This window comes from Chroicocephalus ridibundus, chromosome 6 (assembly GCF_963924245.1).
Source record: "Chroicocephalus ridibundus chromosome 6, bChrRid1.1, whole genome shotgun sequence".
In the NCBI taxonomy this organism is placed as follows: domain Eukaryota; kingdom Metazoa; phylum Chordata; class Aves; order Charadriiformes; family Laridae; genus Chroicocephalus; species Chroicocephalus ridibundus.
This window is the reverse complement of record NC_086289.1, coordinates 76,323,018-76,345,508: the sequence shown is the minus strand read 5'-3', so window position 1 is coordinate 76,345,508 and position 22,491 is coordinate 76,323,018. Positions and strand designations below refer to the sequence as shown.

At 42.0% G+C, this 22,491-nt stretch overlaps 1 protein-coding gene across 2 annotated transcripts in view; it reads right to left on the bottom strand.

Moving 5' to 3' along the window:
* Nucleotides 1-840: 840 nt before the first annotated feature.
* The window catches only part of ABCC5 (ATP binding cassette subfamily C member 5), a 75,244-nt gene continuing 53,593 nt past the window's right edge, over nucleotides 841-22,491 (bottom strand). The window contains exons 2-11 of one of the 2 annotated variants that reach the window (XM_063337575.1): nucleotides 17,147-17,287; nucleotides 16,211-16,362; nucleotides 15,653-15,769; nucleotides 14,247-14,482; nucleotides 11,811-11,924; nucleotides 10,656-10,768; nucleotides 9,594-9,702; nucleotides 7,929-8,156; nucleotides 7,472-7,614; nucleotides 841-6,798 (exon numbers count right to left, since the gene is read on the bottom strand). In XM_063337575.1, the coding sequence (XP_063193645.1) occupies nucleotides 6,526-6,798; nucleotides 7,472-7,614; nucleotides 7,929-8,156; nucleotides 9,594-9,702; nucleotides 10,656-10,768; nucleotides 11,811-11,924; nucleotides 14,247-14,482; nucleotides 15,653-15,769; nucleotides 16,211-16,362; nucleotides 17,147-17,287 (1,626 nt within the window). In that variant the 3' untranslated portion in view covers nucleotides 841-6,525. The remainder of the gene's footprint in view (nucleotides 6,799-7,471; nucleotides 7,615-7,928; nucleotides 8,157-9,593; nucleotides 9,703-10,655; nucleotides 10,769-11,810; nucleotides 11,925-14,246; nucleotides 14,483-15,652; nucleotides 15,770-16,210; nucleotides 16,363-17,146; nucleotides 17,288-22,491) is intronic. The other variant, XM_063337578.1, reaches the window with a different exon arrangement.

Here is a 22,491-nt window from a genome sequence, read left to right as displayed (position 1 = left end):
GTTCCAGGGTTTTGGGGCCAGGTCAAGGCTCACCGAAACAGGCTGCTTTCTTTTTCGTATTCAGGCCTTTTACGTTAGTGTTTACCAAGAAGTTCAAGCGTGGACGACTAAGCAGGCTGCTGATGCAGCATGAGAGGACGTGGTGTTCACCAAAAGCACTGTTTTTCACACTCACCTATAATGATGGGTTTGAGTCTAAGGGTTACATCACCTGGTCCTTGGGCAGAGAGATTGCGTTAACGAGAGAGACTCACAGAAAACACTGGTCTGATTCTATCAGATTCATTCTATCAATCAGAAATGAACGCAGAAATCTCCTCTCAAATCTCCGCCTTGGCAGAATGGAAATACAGGCAACTGCACGAGCTGTCTGACCCCTGACTGATGCAGAAACACCTTCTCTGCCCATTGCCCCTTCTCAAATTTGATCAACAAACAAGACTTTTCACGTTTGAGTTTTGACCCTTTCAGGAGCAAAGGAAACATTGCTGTCCGTAAGAATAAGGACCTCTCTTGTCCACGGCTCACGCAAGAGAGCTGCAGCTGCGCGGGCTGCAAGTGAGCTGACAGAGGAGAGCTCTGTTGGGGAGGGAAAGGGAAAAAAAAAGGTCTCTGTCTCAGGAACAGCAAGGCTCTCATCTGTGTGATTTCAGCCTTGCTGCTTTCTTTAGGAAACAGCGATCACACATCACAAATGCGTAAATTCCATTAAAGGACAGATTCTAAAAAGCAGTATGAATGTGGAGCTCTAACTGTAAATAGAGTAGATCTGACCTGGAACAGTGAAGTAGTTAAACACGTACCAGTATTTATTTATGATGCTATTAGAAGAAAGAAAGAGATGGACATTATCTTGGTACCTGTGATATCAGACATGCTTTCCTTGACCCGCTACAAAGTTGGAAATGGGCAAATTCATCCATTATGCAGCTGGCAAAAAAATCCAAACTCTTTGGAACAAAAGCAGCAGAGAATTTTCTCTGTTGCCTCTTCGCAATCCTGCTGGATTAAACTACTCCTGAAGACAGAAACATAGGTTTATTTAGACAGTAAGTCTTGAAGAGAATATTTTAAGACAAAACGACACTGCCTTTTTGTCAATCTTTCTCAGTGCACTTCACATAAGTGGTTCCTATTTCCTTGTAAAAGAGGAAAGCAGACACCGAGAAGCTGAGTCCAGTTGCTACGGAAATTTAAACAGTTAAAAGGGATTTGCATCCAATTAAATAGCCACCTCATTTTCATGAGAATGAAGACTATCCTTTGACAAAAGTAATATTTGATATTTTCATGATTGTTTTCCAGTTTTTGAGTTTCATCAGTCTCATGTTTGCTTTCGTCTCCGACTCCAGATGGTTCCAAGACAGGGAGACGGGTAACAGTGATCGAGCAATGCTGGTTGCGTTCAACCGGTGTGCCTGTTTCTGCAAACTCGGACACACAGTTGTTGTTCAAATTGCACGGGGGAGCTCTTCCTCTTCTTTGGATACTGACATAAGGCTTAGGAAGACACAGGCTTAGTCCCTGCAACACCGCTAGGCTGACAGTGGTTGGAGCCATGTCAGAGGAGCATCACAGAATGTCATTTTGCTTAAGGGAGATTTTGGAGGGGATATTCGGGGTTTATGCTAAGAGCATGATATGGAAGAAGTCTCCGATGGTTTTCATCAGCCAGCCAGAAGCAGCCTGGTACTGCAGTGCTCTCTTCAGCTACTGGGAAGACAGGTTCAGTCTTCTTCCAGAAAGACAGAGTGGCTTGGCCTGAGGAACACTCCCACTGCTAGACAAAGACCTCTCTCGTTACTTCAGGCATACCTGGAGGTAGAGCACAGCTCCAAACTTACATGCTGGCTACCACAGCACACAAGAACAAGGTGATGCAAGGCACCAAAATTAAAACAATACACAAAGCTGATGCTTCCTTAAGTCATACACCTAGGGTCATACACCTGGAATGCCAACCAGTTATTACAACTTAATCCCAGTGACACTTTCCACCAAATCATAGGAGACTGAAGAATATTCCAGCTCCCACCCTTTCCTATCACCTGCCACTCTTCCTCAAGACCCTGAATCTCAGTAAGTACGATTTTTAGAAAAGGGTCCGATGCTCTGCAAAACCATTTCTTAAATTTTAGAGAGAGACTTGTCTCTAGTATATTAGAACACCTTCCTTGTGGGGCAGAGCATGCTATGTTCAACATAATCCCAATTCTCTTGACAAGAAATCAAAGGTGTAGGACTTGAGTTTTCCAGTGCAGAAGGTGCGTGCACATAGAGAAGGAGTGAGGGAAAGTGTTCACGCAGGGTCAATCATTTAATGCAACCAGCTAGTCTCCCTCTGTATAGAATGAAATGCCACCTCCAGAGCATGGAATAGATTTTCTCTACATTCCTTTATCAATAAAAGAAAAGGTTGCCACGTCCACGTAAGATAAGCTCTAACTGGTGCCCAAATTACTACTGTAAATAATGAAAACACAGGATAAATGCACAATAATAATAATTTTTTTTTAAGTTGGTGTGGAATACACAGCAGCATTTGAGTTAATTATTGAGAAACGGTGTGCAATTTCCACTTTAAAAGGATGCCGAAACATCATGCTCCACCCCAGAGCTAAAGAAATACATGATGTGTGGAAGACATACCTTGTAGCAAGAGACCAAACAACTCAATCTGTTTTCTTTAAGAATTATGAGGTATTTCCACAGGAAAGAGGTTAGTAACAGTAAGCAGTTTATGTTTTGCATGCAAAGCAGTAGCTTCCAGAGCTAGAAGCTGAAACTAGACAAATGCAAACTAGAAATCAGGTGTGCAGTTCTAGGAATGCATGTAATTAAAAGCTAAAACAACTTACCTGGGGCTTCAACAAATTCAGTGTCATTCAAATTAGGTCATCCCAACAGAAAAATAACGTAGTGTTCTCAAAGGATAGTGGCTTGATAAATCTCACAGTGTGATTTCTACTGTGGTTTCTTTTATACACAGAGTCTGATATTGTGGTTATAATGACTTTAAGCTTTTACCAATCTATAGTAAAAAGTGTGAAAACAAGTATCATAGGATTTATTAAGTGCTGACTGTATTGCATTGTTGTATCTTTGGACAAACACAAGCAGGGAATACAGACTGAAGAAGTGTACTTGACTTAAGTGAATTGTGCGGTACATGTGCTTAGTATGGAATCATGGAACGGTTCAGGTTGGGAGGGACCTTAAAGATGATCTAGTTCCAACCCCCCTGCCATGGGCAGAGACACATATACAGAAGTTCTGTGTTATCCAAAAAAAGCAATAGCCAAGGTCACTGCAGTGCAGGAACGTGAGAAAATTTTGGTTAAATCAAAATGTTTGGGATGCTTGCTAGAATTGTTCTGGGTTAATGGAGTGCATAGTTAAGGTATCGTAATATATCATGACAGCAAAATTACTAATACAAGCTTAGCATAGTAACACATGTAGCTACCGAGGATTATACTTAATGTATTAGCCAATGTGGCTATGAAATGCTAAAAAATTAAGTTAGTAATATTCCATTTTATTAAAGGGTTTGTCTCTTCAGAGCTTTTCTGCAAGTCCTATTTATAGATCCCATGTCACCCTGCTCAAGGGTAAAACAAAATAATAAAGTAATAACTTTCATTTTCAAAATAAAGAAGATAACCCTATCTCTTGGCATCTGCTTAAATAAAACCATTTTGCTGTACTAATCTGACTTTAATAGATCAGAAATTAATGTACCAAAGATAAGGCAAATAAATAGTTTCTATTTAATCTCAGTGTAATTTGCCTGTCGATGTGAAGTCTACTACAAATCAAGACAGAAAGTAGCCTGAAGCATTCATTAATTTTCTATCAACAAAAGGAAGGCTTGTCTCCACAAGCTTGCTGCCAATTTTTTGTCTCTGCAAAATAAAAATGCACTCCTTGCTCGCAGGTGGAGCAAAAGTACCTGAAGGAAGACACATGGAATACTTGGAACAAATCCTGCTCTGCTTCTGTGTTTCAGAGAACAAGTCTTATGAGAACAGCCATGAGATGGGATCTCACAAGAGATAACAGCAGAAACACTAACTTAAGTCTCGTAGTCTTTAATCAGCAAACAGTCTGTTATGTTCAGACAGTATTTCCCTGCTCTGATGTACATATATGCAAACACACAGCTGATCTGGTATTTTTCAGTCAGTTGTAGTAACAATAGATAATATTTACTTTCAATTACTTGCTTTTGCCACCTCTCCAACTTTCTTGCTATGCAGCTCTTAAATAGCTTCCTAACTCCCTCTACGTTGCACTCCAGGAAAGGACAAAACAAAGACAACGTACCAAGTTAGCTCTTCCACACACCTATAGCAGGGACGCCAAAAAACTGCCCAAAAGGCTAAACTTGTCACAAAGCTTAGTTTAATTTGACAATCATCATAAGGCATCCATGTAAATTAAAAATCCCACCAGGGTCACATACATTCTCCCATAAAATAAAACGTGTTAAAACAGAGGCCTGGGATTCCAAAAGATGCGAGTGGTTACTGGTCTTGGCCAGGTCGCTGCCGCCGGCAGCAAGGTCCAGGAGACACAGCACGAACAGCGGCAACTCAGGAGGTGGAAAGCCAGCCTGCACAAACCTCTTTCAGTAGAGCAACAAATGAAAACGAAAGAGATCTGTACAGAAAACCTCATTCTCCATCCTTTCTGGGAAAACAAAACAGAATGAAAAAGACAATCCCATTCAAGGAGCAAAGAGAAGAGCTTGGAGTTCTGAAGCCCAACAATGCTGATGGCCCATTTTGAAAACTAATGAAGCACTACAGAGGCCTGAGTTTATTATTGCTTTATCCCAGTTCAGCCCAGGCTAAGGCTACGGTGAAGTCCAAATTAATTTAAAGCCAGAAAATGCAGATCCAGTAACAGCACCTAAGTTCCCATCCACACATGGGTGTAAACAGATACTTTTGGTGGAAAAAAAAAAAAAAAAAAAAACAAACCACAAAAACTCCTTCCTGTGCTATGTAAATCCCCATAGCAGAGCTAAAATTTGCCCCGAAGGATACAACAGTTTCTTTCTCACATCTCCTTTAGCTGAGCCTCTTCCAAGTGTTTCACCTTTTATTGAAACTAGTCTTCTATCCTGGTGATACATCAGCTCAGAGAGGCTTCGTGGGAGAGGCACACAGGTACCCACATGTTAAAAAGAGTGTGGCACAGAGTCTAAGAACCATCACCTGTACTCTGTAATACCCAACGGTGCTTTGTCCTCAGCTTCCCGAGACCAAACGGCACAAACGGAAGAGAACGTCTCCCCATCTTGCATGCCTGGCCAGTGATCAAGAGAAACAGCGTGCTGTGTAAATGAAATGGCACCTTACCACCACCGTAAGTCAGAAAACAGACTCAGGTAAAGCGGCGCTTAAAAGTTTCATGTCAAGAGGGTGCTTCCCTCAGACTATCGCATGACATGGCAACTGTTATTCAGGCAAATGTTATTCAAGGCAGTAAAATTTTAGCATGGATATCTCCATGTTTGACTTACAGGCCCAACGTATGCTAGGGATGTTTAAAAAAATTAAATTAAAGGTCCTATTAATTCTTCCAAAAGGACAGAATAGAAGACACACAGCGCATCTGACGAATGCACATGCTACACATCCTGACACGCTAACAAAGGTTGCGGCTAGACTTGTCAAAACAGTTAAAAAGATTTAGGCAACCAGCTAGTACCAGAATTGATGGCATTTGGGCACCTAAATTTAACTTTTTTGAAAATTCGAGCCTATACATTTTTTTATTGCTTGTCCCATTGAGTGCAAAGGGAAAACTGAGGGTAGGGTTCACTACAGAAGGATTTCAAATCCATCATAAGGTTTCCCTGTTCTTTTATATATATATTTATATATATAAAAAGCATTATTATTATTTAGCTACCTGGGAGCAGGGGGGAACAGGAGCTATTTAAAATTAGTTTCTTAATTATTTAAGCATTAGTCCCCTACCTCCCAAATCACAATACCTCTGTCACAGTAAGGAGCATAACATGAAAATGTGTTTGCTGCCACTGACAATTCCTGAGTCTCTCCTTTGCAAAACTTCAGCCCAAATACCAGGATAATGGCAGTTTGACACATATACACTCCCCAGCAACATACACACAGCAAGTAGGACATGCCTCAGATAAAAAAAAAGAAAAAAAAGGGAAAAAAATAAACAAACCACCAACCAACAAACTTGAACAAACCATCCAGAAGGAAAGGGAACTATCCACTTTCCATGGAGAAGCAACTGCCCCGGAGTCCCTGCCCAGCACAAAATGAATCAAAATATCCATCTCACAGATAAAGGAGATCTCTGAAACCTGGCAGTGTCACAAGCTGGATACTCGAAGGCACATTTGCTTTGTGTTTTGGGAGAGAAATCCAGTTACAACAACACACTGCAGCTGCAGGGCTGAGGGAAAGGAGGCGACACTTGATATCTTTCCTCTGTTCCTGTCCCCATTTTCAAGCTTCATGGCTGGCATGAGCTGGTGATCTAAGCAGACACGTTAACATCCCTGAGTGAAATGGCACCGTTTGTGGCCTCTGAGACTTTGTCCTCAAGCACCATTGCTGGCGTGTCTGTAGTGACTGCTGTAGTGTCTATGGCAGGAAGTGGATTCAAGCCCTGTGATAAGATCTGCTGGATGGTTTTCCGCAAATTGGGGTGCAGCTGGTTTTGGGTCTGGTAAAAAATTTCTAAGGCAAATGACTTGAGGGTGCCAGTGCAAAGGTCCTCGTAAAGTGGAATTGTGTACATCCGAGACATCTGCAAAAAAGGAAAACTGGATAGTATCATTTCAATAAAAGTCAAGGGGTACAGTTCTACAGCTACACTCCAACAGCCCTGAGTGACTTCAAACTGGAGACAAGCAACACATCTCTTAACAGACAGCCGCGTGTATTCTAAACAAGTTTAGTGCAAAGATTTTTATGAATTATAATAAAAACCCATTTGCTCTCTGAGACTGAGCTACTTCCACAAATGACAAAACTATTTTTAAACGACAAAGAAGAGGCCACAGCAAACACATGCATTAACATTTTGCTCCTGCACAATAAAGACTACTGAAAGGAATTTGATGAGCCCTAGCCTTGCTTGAAGTGTAAATATTCAAACAATCCCATGATTTAGTAGTGTGAAATTTTCTGGTCTGGAAAAGCCAGGGTTGCTACAAAGCAACACAAAAAAAGCACCGGGCAGAGCTGGGATAAGGGTATTGAGTCAGGCTAGAGAAGCAGAGATTATCTGTAGGCACTTCAAATTACATCTGCCCATTCCTCCCCACCCGCTAGCAGGTGAGCCATGCTCAGCCCCTTCGCAACACACCTGGTCTACACTTGGCCAGGAAGCAGAAGTTCCAAGGTCTTTCACGTCGCATGTCTCATGCACATGTCTCATGCACTGAGAGGTGCAGTGATTTTAATCCAGCAGTTAGTACCTGGTTTTCCAAGAAGCGACGGACTTTGTAAAGGTCTGGATAATAGTCATTTCGGACTACAATCTGCAACCAGCGGATACGGATTTCTGCATTCATGGAGTCCAGCTGAGAGGAGTAACATTCCGAAAGCTTTTTTATCACCTCTGAAGAGAGCACATACACAGAGAAAGAACTATGACCTATTTTGTCAAGTTTGAGGGTCATAACAAATCATAAATGAGAATAACAAATCATAAAATCACAGAATCATAGAATGGTTTGGGTTGGAAAGGACTTTTGAAGATCATCTAGTTCAACCCCCTGCCACAGGGGCAGGGATATCTTTCACTAGATCAGGTTGTTCAAAGCCCTATCCAACCTGACTTTACATGAATTAACATCAACGAGGGGTAGGGCTCTTTAGAATTCAATTAATTATTCCAGGAACGCTTTTCTGTAATCCTGATAGAGTACTCACCATGTGGCAGTGGGGACCCATCCAGCAATCTGTCCAAGAAAAGCACAGTTTGGAACGTTCTCCATTTAGTGAGGTCAACACAGCTGGCAGCAGCAACAGAGTCCAGAGGCTCTGTGGTCCAGAGTTTGAAGAGCATCTCCACTGGTCTGGTCAGACTGGATCCCTGAGATAAGTCTGGCTCAGCTAACGGAGGTCCTGTAGCATTAAGCCAACGTTCAAACTCCAGTCCTGGAATGAGGAGCACCAAAAATGTCGAGCAGGAGTCTCTGCAGGTGGCTTGGCTGCCTCAAGGTTCAGGATTGCTTCTAGCACAGTTAAGAGAGGTTCTAACAATAGCAAATCAGACCAACCTGTAGTTACAGCGACATAACAGTCTTAGCAGGCTCGTTGGGCTAGTCTACGCTACGCCTGGAAGAGTGCCAGCAACACCTCTCCAAATTTAACCGTGAGTTTTCTAGAGCTCAACATGACAGTGAGTAAGTACAAGAAACACACATGCTTTTAGAAGAACTAGGCTAACAAAGTATCCATGATCGAACTATGTTCTAATATAAGATTTTTTTTGTCCATGCATTTCTCTTTCTCAGAATTTTGAGGAAGACTGAAGAATATGGGGAAAACCTGCTCCACTAAAACAAAACAAAAAAAAAAAACAGGGGGGGCAAGAGGGCTGATTAAACTCCTCCTACCCACTAGCAAAACCAAGCAATTTTAAGTTTATTTATACAATCAATAGCTAAAACAAAAAACAAGTTTCTCCCCAAGCAGCAGAGCTAGAAGAGCCTAGTTTCCAGCACAGCTCTCCCCTTGACCTTTTACCACCTCAGCACTTTCCTAACCCTTGGTAATACTTCCCGTTCCACACCATCTGCCCTAAAACTCCTCTCTCCCGCATCCCCTGAATATTAGCCAGGCAAATGATAGCACACGCTGTGGTTAACTCATTAGCCAACCAGCAGGACAACTAAAACATACAACTGCTGAGCTCATGCTGCAGCTTTTCCTACGTTTCTCCACAGGCAGTTTCCACAAAGCCCATAGGAACCTAGCTAGTGTCCTTAAGAGCCGTACTCCGCTGCTGGTCTGGTTTAAACCGACCCATGGGTTCAATAATTACTTGCAAGGATAGACACACGGCAGAATAACATTAGCCTCACTGGGCTTATAAGCACCTAGTAGACTACAGACCTTTCATAAATCCACCAACAGCTACACTGGGGATATAAGGGAGGGTGAAACATTATGGAAGAGATTTTATATGCATGGATAGGACCTTGGGAAAAGTTACAGTTCTCAAAGCATGTTTCTGTAATTAAAACAGATGAAGTTTCAAAGTGTGTTCACCTTTTCCTTGCATTTGAGCATGTGTAAATCTCACACGCACTCATCATTCTGTCTGTAGTGTGAAAGATGAATTAATGAGAAAGTTAACCGAAGGCCACTCAGCTGATTAATGCCAAAATTGTCAGCAATATAAGATGTTCTCATTCTCCAACATGGAGGCAGTAACAATAAATCACCACAATCATTTCTATCACTAACATCTGGCTGTTGCCAAAGGGTTTTGTCTACCTGAGCATTTTCTTATGCATCCTCCAAGCCAAGTGCAAAATTTATCATGCAGATTTTCTACAGTGTTTACAGTTAACAAAGTAAATTTCCTACCTGCTTTGCTCTCAACACATTGCTCTTTTAGCTCTGGAAAATAATTCAGGAAGGAATCCAGAAGATCTTGAGCCACAACGCTGGTAAATTTGTACTTCTCAATGTAGGCCTGAAGCAGTAAAAAGGATAAATTATGGTTAGGAGAAAGACAGCTTCCTTTCAATGTGGAACCACTGCATGCAATTAAAAAAAAAAAAAAAAAAAAAAGAAAGATGGAAGAGCAAGAATGAGTATTTGGAAGGTTTAAAAAAAAAAAAATTCAAGCAAAAAATATTCTCCCCCCTCCTCCCAGATGAGGAAAGCACCATAACAAGTAAAAACCTGGGTAGCTGCAAATACATTGACAGCTAAGTACAAGGCGTTTTTTTGATACAGATCACAGATATAGTAACGTATCAAGGGCAGGAAGGTTTCCTTGTACTTGACGCTAGTGGAAAGTCAGAACCCAGCTGGCCACTGTATTATTCCCTGATCGATTATGGACTAAAGTCATACTTACATAACTAAAGATAAAAGAAAGGTGAAAAAAAAAAAAAAAGAAAAAGCAATGAGTTGTGTCACTTTTCAAAAACAAGTCAATAGCTGACATTATTTTCTGTAGGTTTTGCAAATGTGCTCCAAGACACGAAACCTATCCCAATGGAGGAAACCACGTCCTTTGTGGTTTTTTCTAGCCAGGGTGACAAGCTGTTACAGTTTAATAGTGAATGAAGTCACATCATTCCGGTCATAGATAATCTATGCTGGAACAGCTTTCTAATTATTTAGAGCACAGAACAAGAGGTAACAAAAGCATACTACTACTCTGTATTAGTAGTCTACTTAGTGTACCACTAAGAATCTGAGATGAAAGAAGAGCACAAGCACATTCACTTAAGAGAAATCTGAAGAAAAATCTGTCACACACAGAAAAAAATCATTTGGGATGAGACAGCCCACACCATTCTTCCATCTCAGACACACTGGTATTCAACTTTACCGCTACTAATTAGCCACGGTAACAAAACCTGAAAAAAAAGCAGCTCTAAATCTCAAGAGAAATGCATGCTCATTAACACTCACTCTTAGGAAGGAGTCAAAGTGTCTTGGGTCACCACAGAGCTGGGACAGGTAGTAAACAAAGCAGTAGCCTTTCTCATAGGTAAAGAGGTTCATCAAATTACTAGGATTTACACCTGAAAGGAGAAAACAACAGTGTTACAAGATACTGAAATAAGGACACTCATTTCCAACCCTTCTACATATACAGACTCCTTAGAGAACACCGAGTTGAGATGCAGTGACCTAAAAACAAAAGCAGCCTGTTGTCAGTACACTTAATTTACTGCAGTAAATTAAATGGAAACAGTCCAAACATACAGGCTGAAAAAATAAATAATCAATCATTGCAAGCTAAGTGTTTATTCCCTATGTAGTAAGTCACTTCAAATTAAAAGTCACTGAAAATACACCTGGAATTTGAAGATAAATGCTTCTTTTTTTTCCAGTGCCAAATTCAGGGAATCACTGTACCACAAATTTTTAAAGATATCAATATAAGATAATCACTACTTAATCCTTTTTTTGAGACTTCCAACACATGCTTGTCCATTCCATTTGGTTCCAATATCATCTCTCCTTGCATTTTAGGTTGTTTTAAATATCATCTAGCTTGAAGACTTCTTCACACCTCCAAAGATGATGACAGACCAAGAGAACTATCAACGAAGAAGATCCGCGATACTGGAGGGCAGACGTGCATCAGGCTCAGGGGATGAGCAAACAGCCTGTGCACAGCTCAGTCAACAGGAGAGCAAGTACGTATACTTATCTGTATGCTTATGAATACATACATAGTTCTTACACGAACACAGAGAGGAACATTTAACAGTACAGGATTTTATTTGATGTTTCCAAATATTTTGATTGAAAACTACTTTATTTTACATATTCAGAAGCTCTAAACCACACAGCTTTCAAGGCAGTTTTTCACACTCCATTTCTGCCCAGTGAGCCTGTTCTGTTGTTAAGCAGACCAGTATTTATAAAGGTGGGTTAGCCAACTTTGGAGAAAACATCAAGGCAAGCTTCCTTATTTACTTTGAGACTAGTTTACAAACCAGTATTTCTTTTTTCTTTCTTTTATAATGGATATGCAAAAATTAGTCTTTTTTGGTCTATATTTCAGCATCGATACACAGAAGTTTGGTGTACAGCAGCTTCAGCCAAAAGCGATACCTGGCTCCAGTTTAACCTGAAGCTTGCTGACCGGGTTGTCTTCTCCAAGGAGTTTCATCTGTCTGTGGAGAGCATCAAGGCGGAATGCAGTCTCCAAACATGTGAAGGCAGCTCCTACCCAAGAAAGAAATATATTAGCTGTGGGAAAATGACTAGCAAAACCTGACCTGTGCAGAACGAGCACAAATACAAAATAAAAGCTGCTGAAGGTGTAAAAGACACAACAGTGAGACAGAATCACAGTAACGTAATGGTGGAAAAACTTGAGCGTAAAAAATCCTTGCAATTTGCAATGACAGTCAGAACCTAAAACAGTGCATTTACGCACTCTGATTATGCAGCAGGCTGAACTGAAAAACAAAGCAGCAGAAAAACTATGCTAAAGTTTACATCCCTGACATCATCTTATCAGTTCTTGCAAGATAAGCAGAGCAGCATCGGAGTAAGTATTGTACAGGCACCTTTCAAGGAGCAATCAAATGCTACAAAAGAAAGTAATGTCGCAAGTAGAATAGGAGACACACAATTCCATCTTCAGTGCCAAGGATATTACTAAGAGAACGTCACTTCTTGGGTGAAAACAGAAAAGAATTAGATTTAGTTGGTATACTACAGATCCTGTGGATCTTTTTTAAGCTTCATCTAGCATCCTACCCATATCGTATCATATGATTTTCACCTTCCACTCATTAGGACTTTTACAGCTGCAACTGGGTAGGCTACTCTTCTATCTAACTGCAGCGCAGAACCTTCCATGCTTCCAAGTCAAACTAGCTACATTACACTGGCAAGCCAAGACCTTTCCTATCCTCTTGCGGATGTAAAAAGCTGCAGGAAATGGATTCTCAGATTCAGAAGGCACTTATCCAGCACTATTACTTCAGCTTTCTTTGCTAAGCGTTCAACGATAAGCTGAAAAGTTGTTACACGGATACAATCCTAGAGTCTCAATGCACACGCAGAGGAATCCGATATAAGCAAAATGTGAACTAAGAACCAGGATGTATTTGGAAGATAGAAGAACCCCTACTGGTAGAGAAAGGGGCATATGTGCTTCACAGGGGAAAGCAAGAACCAGGATATCTAGTGTTAAGGGTGATTACTTCAAGCGACAAACGGGAGGAGGATTAAGCAAGATCCAAGAGGTGTGGTGGTCACGGGACTCCAATTTCTGTAAACAATGTAATTACAAAGATGCCTTTTTATTAACAGCAGAAGATACTCCAGAGATTACATCAGAAATGGCAAGACTCAGAGCAGAGGTATGTCCTTGAAACAAAATGGAATGCAAGAGGAGCTCATGAATGAATGGCACAGGGAAAGGCATTTCAGTTTCCTGAACAGTCGCTTCTTGAAACAATCAGTTCAGAATTTCAAGCGAATAGACCAAAAATCAGCAAGGACAGACTACGATGAGATAGAAAACAGGTCAGTATCTTCTGGACTATTCATGTTACTGCCATGCATAACGTGCCTTATAAGAACAGTCCTAACTACTGAGAATTACTCAACATAAAACAGCTTTCAAAGACATATAATATACATATAATATCTCCATATACGCTCAGAACACTTCTTTTTCTGAACTTCATTATCATCAGCTCATCTCCAAAAACAATATACATGAATAAAAACAAAGGCATTCTCCTGAACACTCTCGCTGCCGAGATTTCCCAAAATTTTTCCAAGATTATTTACAGTAGACGCATGAGAATACACATGGTACAGGCTTTTAAGAACACAACACAACAAACTAGAGAAATGTACGTTCCCATTATTCACTTCAATAAAAGTCCAATTAAACTGAAAAGCAATAGGAATGATTTACTATTTATATATTCTAAAGAAAGTACCACACAACCAACCTGTGAAATTCACTGATGTAAGCAAAGGCAGGGCCGTACAGTTCTACAGGAAGCCTCAAACAGATAGACAGACAGCTACGTAGACGTGTACTTTTTTTTTTTTTTTAACCAGGGCTATTGCCATCATTCTTTCCAACAGCAGGTAGCTACTAACTGATCAAGATTAGAAAGACACTTGTCCAGAGAATAATTATTTCACAATGTAACCACAAGATTTCTTACATCTTCCTCTGAAACATCCTCCGCTCTCCCTGCTCTGACACATGAAAACCTGCCTGGTACCCAACAGTAGTTCCGAAGTTCCTACAAACGTCCTTACAACGCTATGCTAACGCACCTTGTTCAAAGCCCCTATTACCGTATCAGGTATTGATTCCACCCAAAGCCAAGACAACGTCAGACTCGGCATCCAGATGTTCAACGCAAAGTCTGGAGACGTGTGTGCTCCAGAAATAGAAAAAAAAAAACTAGCTCCCTACAGACTTTTGAGCTCCAAGGCAAATATTCTATGCAGCCGACTCTCAATTATTGGTCAGACACATCACACGGAGAAACATTTCTGCAGCTATACCGTAGGTCTCAGTGGTGATCCGGCGCTGCGCATATGTGGCCAGCCCCTCGCTCAGCCACATCTCCTCCCACGTAGCATTGGTGACTGCGTTTCCAAACCAGCTGTGGGCAACTTCATGAATGACGTCAATGATCAAAAACTCATCACTCTCCAGAATGGAAGAGATGATGAAGGTCAGGCATGGGTTTTCCATGGCAACAATAGGGAAGGATGGAGGAAGAAAAACAATGTCATATCTAAAATTAGGGAGAGAGAAGAGAGAGAGGAGATAGGTAATTTACAGCTATTTCAAAAGACATACACAGAAACTTTGTATTTTTTTTCCTTAGGGAAGGCTCTTCTGAGGGTTTTTTGTGACTTTAGAAACAAACTTTCTAGACCACTGGTGCTTAATTCTTCTGAGCAGGGGATGACAGAGTTTATCCTGTTGGCCAAGGACTTGCTCGTGTTTGTATGTAAAACTAGACAGTCTTTTCATGTGCAGCATATCCAGCACTTCCCAGAAGCGTCATGCTCCCTTCACACATGCAAACTCATCACAAGTTGTATATCCGAGAGCCAGAAACGCTAAGTTTACTCTACATACACTACCCACACACACAGTGTCAAAGTCCCCAGAGGCTCCCAGGAAAGAGAGAGGCTGGGAAGCTACCAAATGAATTAATTGATTTGGTGTACCTGCAGTGTCAGCAAAATGACTGTAGTCTGTCTGCTTCAGAATGTAACAATACTATTTGTTTTGTCTTCTAAATTTCTCCATCAGTGATCAGCACTGGCACACTGGGCCTTGTTCTCAGACCATTTCAAGCTACATTTTGGAAGTTAACACCACCACGTTCTTCCTGCTTACCTTTAGCAAATAAATATAGGAAGCCTTTGCAAACATCTTCTCCCATACAAAGAATGAAAACATTCACTCTAATGCACAGTCAAACTTAACTTCAGAAACTATGTGTTTGTTTTTCAGGGACGGAGGCTCTCAATGAATTTGTACTGAGTCAGGTTTTCAGCACCCACAGGCATATCAGAATGAACATATCATATGTCAAGTACAACATGTAAAAATAAATAAGATAAAACTGCCATACACTTTAAATGGTGTCCAGCCCAATGTTGGACTTGCATCACAAAACACTACAGTATAAAACACCTTCACTCCTCAGGGAAGATCCATTGTTTAGAAACCTCCAGTTCTGTCCACCATACCAGGCAAAACACCACCATGGCTCCACGGTCCTCTCTGCCACTTGCAAAGACAACACTCCAGAGTTTGTTTCCAACTACTACAGTGCTGCCAGCTGAGAGGCTCATTTGTCCCGCTATAGCTAGTGTAGGGAGAAAGCACAATCATTTCTCAAGGTTATTTTGTCCCCCCTACACCTTCCTGGGAGACTTATTAAACTCACCTTCCCCATATATATGGGCCATACAGACTCTCTGCAGCAGTCAACCAGCGCTCAACCATGCCAGAAAGCTTGCTGATGGCCGTTGGCAGCAGGCAAGGCTCTGCCCACACTCTGCTCCTGTCAGAAAACATCAGGTAATACTTCAGCAAACTGAATTATCTCTTAGAAAAAACAGCCTGACTTCTCACCACGCTTCCATGTATGGTAATAGTGCTAAGAGGTCTCAAATCAGACCCGGGCCTTCTTTAGACTAACGCTCCATGGATACACGACAAGAGTGAATCAAAGAGCCCTTAAGCCCCCTGGAGGCAATGAGGCAAGGCAAGTAGCTGTAATGACTACAGGGGACAATAGGCAACATTTATGAAAGAAGGAAACATCTTTGCCAGTGCAGTGCCGTGCAGTTCTTTACGCCCAACTAAACCTCAAACGCTGAACGCTCCCAGCTCGTGGTCCCAACTGTTCCCTTATAAATGACTCAAAAGTATTTTTACTACTTATAACCTGAAGCACTGCACAGAGACACAAAAAGCAGAATCAACTCACTGCCAAACTTACCTTGGACCTATGTCTGCATGTATAAGGTCTCCTGCCACCAGGGCCACAAGATAGGCAGGAACTGGATACTCCATGTAAAATTGATATACACCTTCCTCTTCTAAGTAGGTGCTTTGGGTGGCACTCATCAACACCTGTATGCCTGCTGGAGCCTGGAAAACCAAGCGCATACACATCAACTCACTAGATGATCACAGCTGAATGACTACACCACATATCCGCCTGGACGTGTTCCTGTGCCACCTGCTCTGGGTGACCCTGCTCTGGCAGAGGGGTTGGACTAGATGATCTCCAGAGGTCCCTTCCAACCCTACGATTCTATCTCTCCTTAATATTTTTTTTTCGTTTATGCCTAAGAGGATGTACATTAAAAACAATAATTGAGATAAGACAAAATATAAGATTTCTGTGGGGTTTCTATACCACAATCTATCCAGCCCATGAAAACATACCAAGCAAAAATATTACTCCTCCTACATCGCATGGGTTCCTTCGCCAGCTCCCTCCAAAGTGCCCACATATCAAATTATTTCATCTACACAAAATCCAACATTATTTGATGCTGCTTTCAGAAAACTTCACGTTCTTTCTTTCAAGAATTGAAAAAATACAGTTGAGTATTATCATCAATAACCACTATTGGAAGTGACCGGCCAAATTCTCTCTTTCATGTTATCCATTTCATGATTATTCTTTCAGCATTGAGTACAGGGACGGCAAGACCCAAGTGTGACAGGCAAGAGCTGCCTTTGTGGCAGTACCCCGATCCTGGCCCAAGAACCAGTACAGCATCTAAAAAAATCCAGTATTTTTTATAACACTAAAAGTCACAATGAATATTTTATATCATATGTACATACACAATGTAACCATGCTTTCACAAATTAACAGCAGCTAAGTGCTCCATGAACCATTTACAGCCCTTTGGTCACCTACCTTGACAGTAGCCGAGTAGGTACATTTCACCGCTGGTGTGTCGAAACAGGGGAAGAAAGACCGGTTACACACGGAGTGGCCCTGCGTGAAGACAAATGGCTTGGCATTGCCATACGTCAGTTCTGGATCCAGCCACCAGATCTGTTGAAACACGATGTGAAGAGGAGGTGAGGGAAAGGGAGAAAAATCACAACGATGAACTGCCAAAAAACAAAACCTGAAATCAAGTGGATTGTGGAGGAGCAGAAACACCTCGGCTGTTTGGCTCCCTGGATGAATACCTGGCACAGGGCACATTTCAATTTCTAACAATACATGTTTCTACTCATGTTTATTTGCCGCAGCTACTCAGAGTAATTTCTCGCTGTCTGAACACCGAGTGGTGCCACACAACATAGTGCCCTCCAGCCACTCGCTATTTCTGCTGTATCAATTTGCTTGGTTAATAACAAGTCCCCGCCAAACATACAGACAACCTTGATCTCAGAGGGAGTACTCTGAATATCTTTGTGTTTTTAACTCAACATGAACAGGAGTAGCATGGGTCAGGTAGCGCAAGCTGCAAATAACTAACAAAAAAAAAAAAAAAAAAGAAAAACAAAACAACACTCCCCCCTTCAAACCGACAAACCAAAAACCCTGAGGCTGAGCAGCGTACACAACATTATCTCTGACCCTGACACTGCCCTTCTGGCTGAAGCATCAAACATTTTGACAGAATGCAAAAAAAAGTCAGTATATGTAAGAAACATCTGGTCAATGACACCGGAGGCCTCTTTTTACAGAGTGGATAAGGAGATTCTGGGTGGTCACAAAAAAAAAAAAAACCCACAACCAACAAAACCCACCACTGAGCACATCGATTTTCAGTATCAAACAGCAAATAAATCACGAGTCAGGCCCTCAGCAAATAATTAGAGCAGATTAAGAATAATATGAAAAAGTGCAGCTATTTGCCTTTTTTGTTTTTCTGTTTCAAATGTAATGTTTATGCTCCCTGCCTCCAACTTTGAAGTGAAAGAACAATTTTAAATAAGGATTTTCTTGTAATCCTAGAACTCTGGAGCTGAACTTTTATGGAAAGTATCAAATATTGTGAAACTTGTAATAATGTTGGAACCACTGGAAGACTTGGGAACAGTCAAGCACAAGGAATAAAACTTCTGAGTCTGCTGAATTCTTAGATCAAAGCAACCAATAAAGCTGAATTCAGGGAATAGCGGTGAAGACACTAGTTCTGTTCTGGTTCTCAAAAGAAAGCAACGGAATACTTGCAGAAGACAAGCCTGGGTACTATATCTGCTCTGGTTTTAATGGCATATTACAATTCTGTCTCCTAGTTAACCTCTCTGTGTTCTGGAAGTCAAAGTTTTCTCTCTCTACCTCTGTGCTATAAGGTTATTCTTTGTTATCCCCTTCCCTTGCCTTTAGACCCTTCTCCTCAGACACCAACGTGCTCCTCTCCCAAATCCTCCGCTTCAGCAGCACCCTGGGGATCAGTGGAAGGCAAGGAAAAGAAACATACCGGCAGGAGCTTTCAGTTATTCATACAGCACTTCACGCTTCCACTGGCAAATGGGGTTTTTTTTAGGTGGGAGGCATTACAAAATTAAAACCTTTTAGAAGTAAGATGAATCTCAGAGCAGCATTCTCATCTTGAAATTTGTTTTAAAATTACCCTCTTCTGTTTCAAGCCTGTTGGGCCAGAAACACGGTTAAAGCACGGCTTCTGACGAACCTTGCCTCGCTTACACCACGAGGGCTAAGGCTATGCGACTATTCAGACCATGTGCTGCATTTCAGCCTATCACTTGCCAAATCCCCAGGTCACAGCTGAGGTGCACTACATAGCTACAGATTTCCACTCCATGGTTACCTGCATTTCGTGGCAGTGAATGTCTTCTCTGCGATGTGACGCTGTGGAACCGGAGACAACCATTCCAGAAGGCATTTGGGGACACGTCTCATTAAAACCCACAGTTTGAAACTAATAGCTTCCCCCCAGAACACACATTCACGTAAAAATGCAAGTGCTACGTTTTACTCCAGGGTAGTAGTTTTCTAAAGATCCAGCAAGAAGGCTCAGAAATTAAATTGTTAAAGATCTGCCCCAATGCCAACGTAAAAGTACTCCTCTGATCAGTGGCTTTGTATCACAAAAGATCTGACTTACAGTCTGCATTGTTCACCCTGCTTGAAGAGACTCACCTGCAAAAGGTTCTGTTTCCTTTGCTTTTTGAGAGGCAGAAAAGGCTAACAAAGAAAACAGAGAGACAAGACATCACCAGACCTAAATTGCACCACTAGAGTAGGAAGGGAAAAGGGTTGACAGACTATGTCTTTAGAGCAGAGAGATAACGGGAAGTTCTCCCTGACCAGCGCAGGAAGAAAACATAAGCAGGAAGCAAAGGGGAACTGAAAGCTGATTCTTGTTTACAAGAAACTCCATAAACTAAGGACAATTTCTTTTCAACCAGTCCCCCTTTATTTGACATTTGGTTGAAGTTAAATGAAGCACCAGCCCAACAGGCCAAGAGGGAAAACACATTTGCAGAGGATGAAGTATTTTTTTCCCCTGTTTCCTAACGTCTGCAGCTACACGGCAAGCCTCCGTCTCTCTTTCCAGATGCACTTGGAACAATGATGAAAGTTATCCCGAAACAATATAAATAGATCCGTAATATAAATAGATCAGGCTACGCTGCCGGACAGAGCCAGGACTATGGACTGGGGAAAACGAGTATTAGCAGTGTCCCAGAAAGGAGCGCAGGGAGCGGGGCTGGAGCAGGGCACAGGGACAGAGCAGTATTTGGGGCCGTACCATCCACTCTACATCCAAATCCCTTCTGTGCTCCCCTTAGGAAATGTGTGTCTCATCATCGTAATGCTCATCATTTTTGTCTAGTTTTTCATGTATACTGGAGAGCTGTTTCACACGTTAAAGCTCTTGTATGATGCACTTCCAAGTAAAAAACCCTGCTGCTTAGTTCCTATGCTGAACAGAGGCTTTGGGCAGGGCAAGTTTCCTCCTGCCCACATACTGCAAAGAAGCTCACACTTTATAAGACACCTGCCAAGAATATAATTTTTATTGACTCCGATTATGATCTTTTACCCAAATCCGGCAAATGACAAAGACAATTAACTAAGCCTCTTTCACAATTTTAAATCTCTCCACGTTTGTACCCGCGTTATCGATGAAGCTCCCGAGAAGAGCTTGCAACGCCACAGCTTCTGTTCCAGACAAACAACAGGTCGCTCCATCTGAGGACAAAGTAAACTGCACACCTGAGATGTGGGGGACGTGGCCGGAGCGAGGCATCCCAGGACAGCAAGTCACTCTAGGAGGACTGAGGAGTTGGGACAAAGCTAAGGGAATGACAGGGAAGTTTCCAGCACCGCAAAAGGGGCTGTCCTTTTTGCTAAATCCTGAAGATAAGGAAATGCTATCCTTTTTTATACCAGAACACAGAGCAGCGTTTGCATTTAAGATTGTCATGGAAAGAAAACAGCACTGGTGTTAACATGTGCGCTGCCAAATCAGAGGCGTGACACAGCGGGTAAGAGACCCACTGCATCTGCAGATTGTTCTCCCTGGGGAAGGTGGGGGGGGGGGGGGGGGAAGTCTTATGAAAGAGTATTTGTAGGACCAAGAAGTAAGGGATGAGAGAGAGGAAGGGGAGGAAAAGCAGGACTGCTGTCACTGACACACCTGGTTGGTGTGTGCCTTCAGCCCACACCGTGAGATACACACAACGTTTATGACAGTCTCGCTGGTGAAGTGAATTGGTGATGTACCGAGCATATGGTTTCCTAACAGCACAGGGAGCTGGAATGTTCTGCGAAAGGCAGATTTAATCTCTCAGCTGTCTCTCAATGTCCATCAAACAACGAAAGATCTTGGCTCCTTCTTCCACATGAGAAATAATGGGACGGTGGAATAACAGATCCAGATGGCTCAAACCAAGTGTATCGAGGCAACAGGTTTCCAATTTTAAACAGACTACTATCTTTGCTGCTGATTTTACTGCCAACACGTCCGTGCTGCACTGTAACATGAATTTACTGTTTTATAGGTCCCACAGAAAATAAACCCTGACCTAAAAGATTATATTCAGAGAAAGGCCAAAGAAAACATATCTTTTAGGAGAGAGGTCTAACGCTGTAAAGTTGCTTCACTTGTGCAGAGAAAAGGGACTGCGAGGAAATGTACTAGACATGAGTATAAACCCGTTCACGCTTAACACACACATGGGTTACTGATCCCTATTAAAATGCAATGCTAGGCTGAAAAACAGCAACAACAGATAGCACTACAATAGCACAAAGTGACTTTGGATCCAAAAAAAATAGTTCGGCGTGCTGAACATGAAGGGCTAGAACAGGTGCTACTCGAGGACAAATACTTTGCCAGCCAAAATCTACAATAGTGAGCGAGGAAGCATGGTACGATTTATGCCAGCCAGCACGCCCGCTTCTACTTTTCAGTATCGCTTGAAAAGGGCAGTGCGTGCCCCTGACACTGTAACCATCAATAATCTTTTGACGCTAGCCCTTGTAGCTTCATTTCAGCTGAAGCAGTACACGCCATTAAAGGTACAATAAAAACTGCCGAAGACAGGATGAAGAATAGCTAGCTCACCTCTGACCCAGGGGAAGAAAGACAAACAACAGAGGGAATGGAAAAAAAGCCCCACTCATGCTCCCAGCACCCTCAAACATGTAACGTTCACGCTGGATTGTGTGCAGGGCCAGGGAGGCAACACGTTAACGCAAGGTGAGACTAAATGAACATCACGTCAATCAGGGCCCTGCACCTTCCAGGGGTTCTCAGACCATTCCTAAAGCCAAGCCTCAGATCGGTACTCCATTGCATCCGAGATCATTCCCCCATAGACACAGCAGGACAGTCTGCCCCTTTGGCAACAGGGCTTGCAAACCTCTGGAGAGAGCACAGGCTAGCCTAAAATAAAACAATTTGTTCAAGAGGAGGAAAGTTATGTTATCGTGTACTTTGGGAGGAATGGCTCAGCCAGACTGAGAACGATTATAGAGCACACAGCAACACCGAATTAGCTTTAAAGCCTTCCCACCATAAACAAGGCATAGTTTGGACAAAATAAATAAGTTTCTTCGTAAGATCTTGGAAGAAAAATAAAGAACATAATCTTCTGAACACACTGTGGGCCCTAAAGACATCTCCCATGTACCTCTTCAGCGCAGACAAACTACAGCGAGTATCGTACAAGGCAATATTAAAACCAGGAGTTCCAGAGGTGCAACATCCTCACTATCTCAATTTCAGAAGTGCCAGAATTTAATCTCCTTTTTGCACTTTTAGGGAA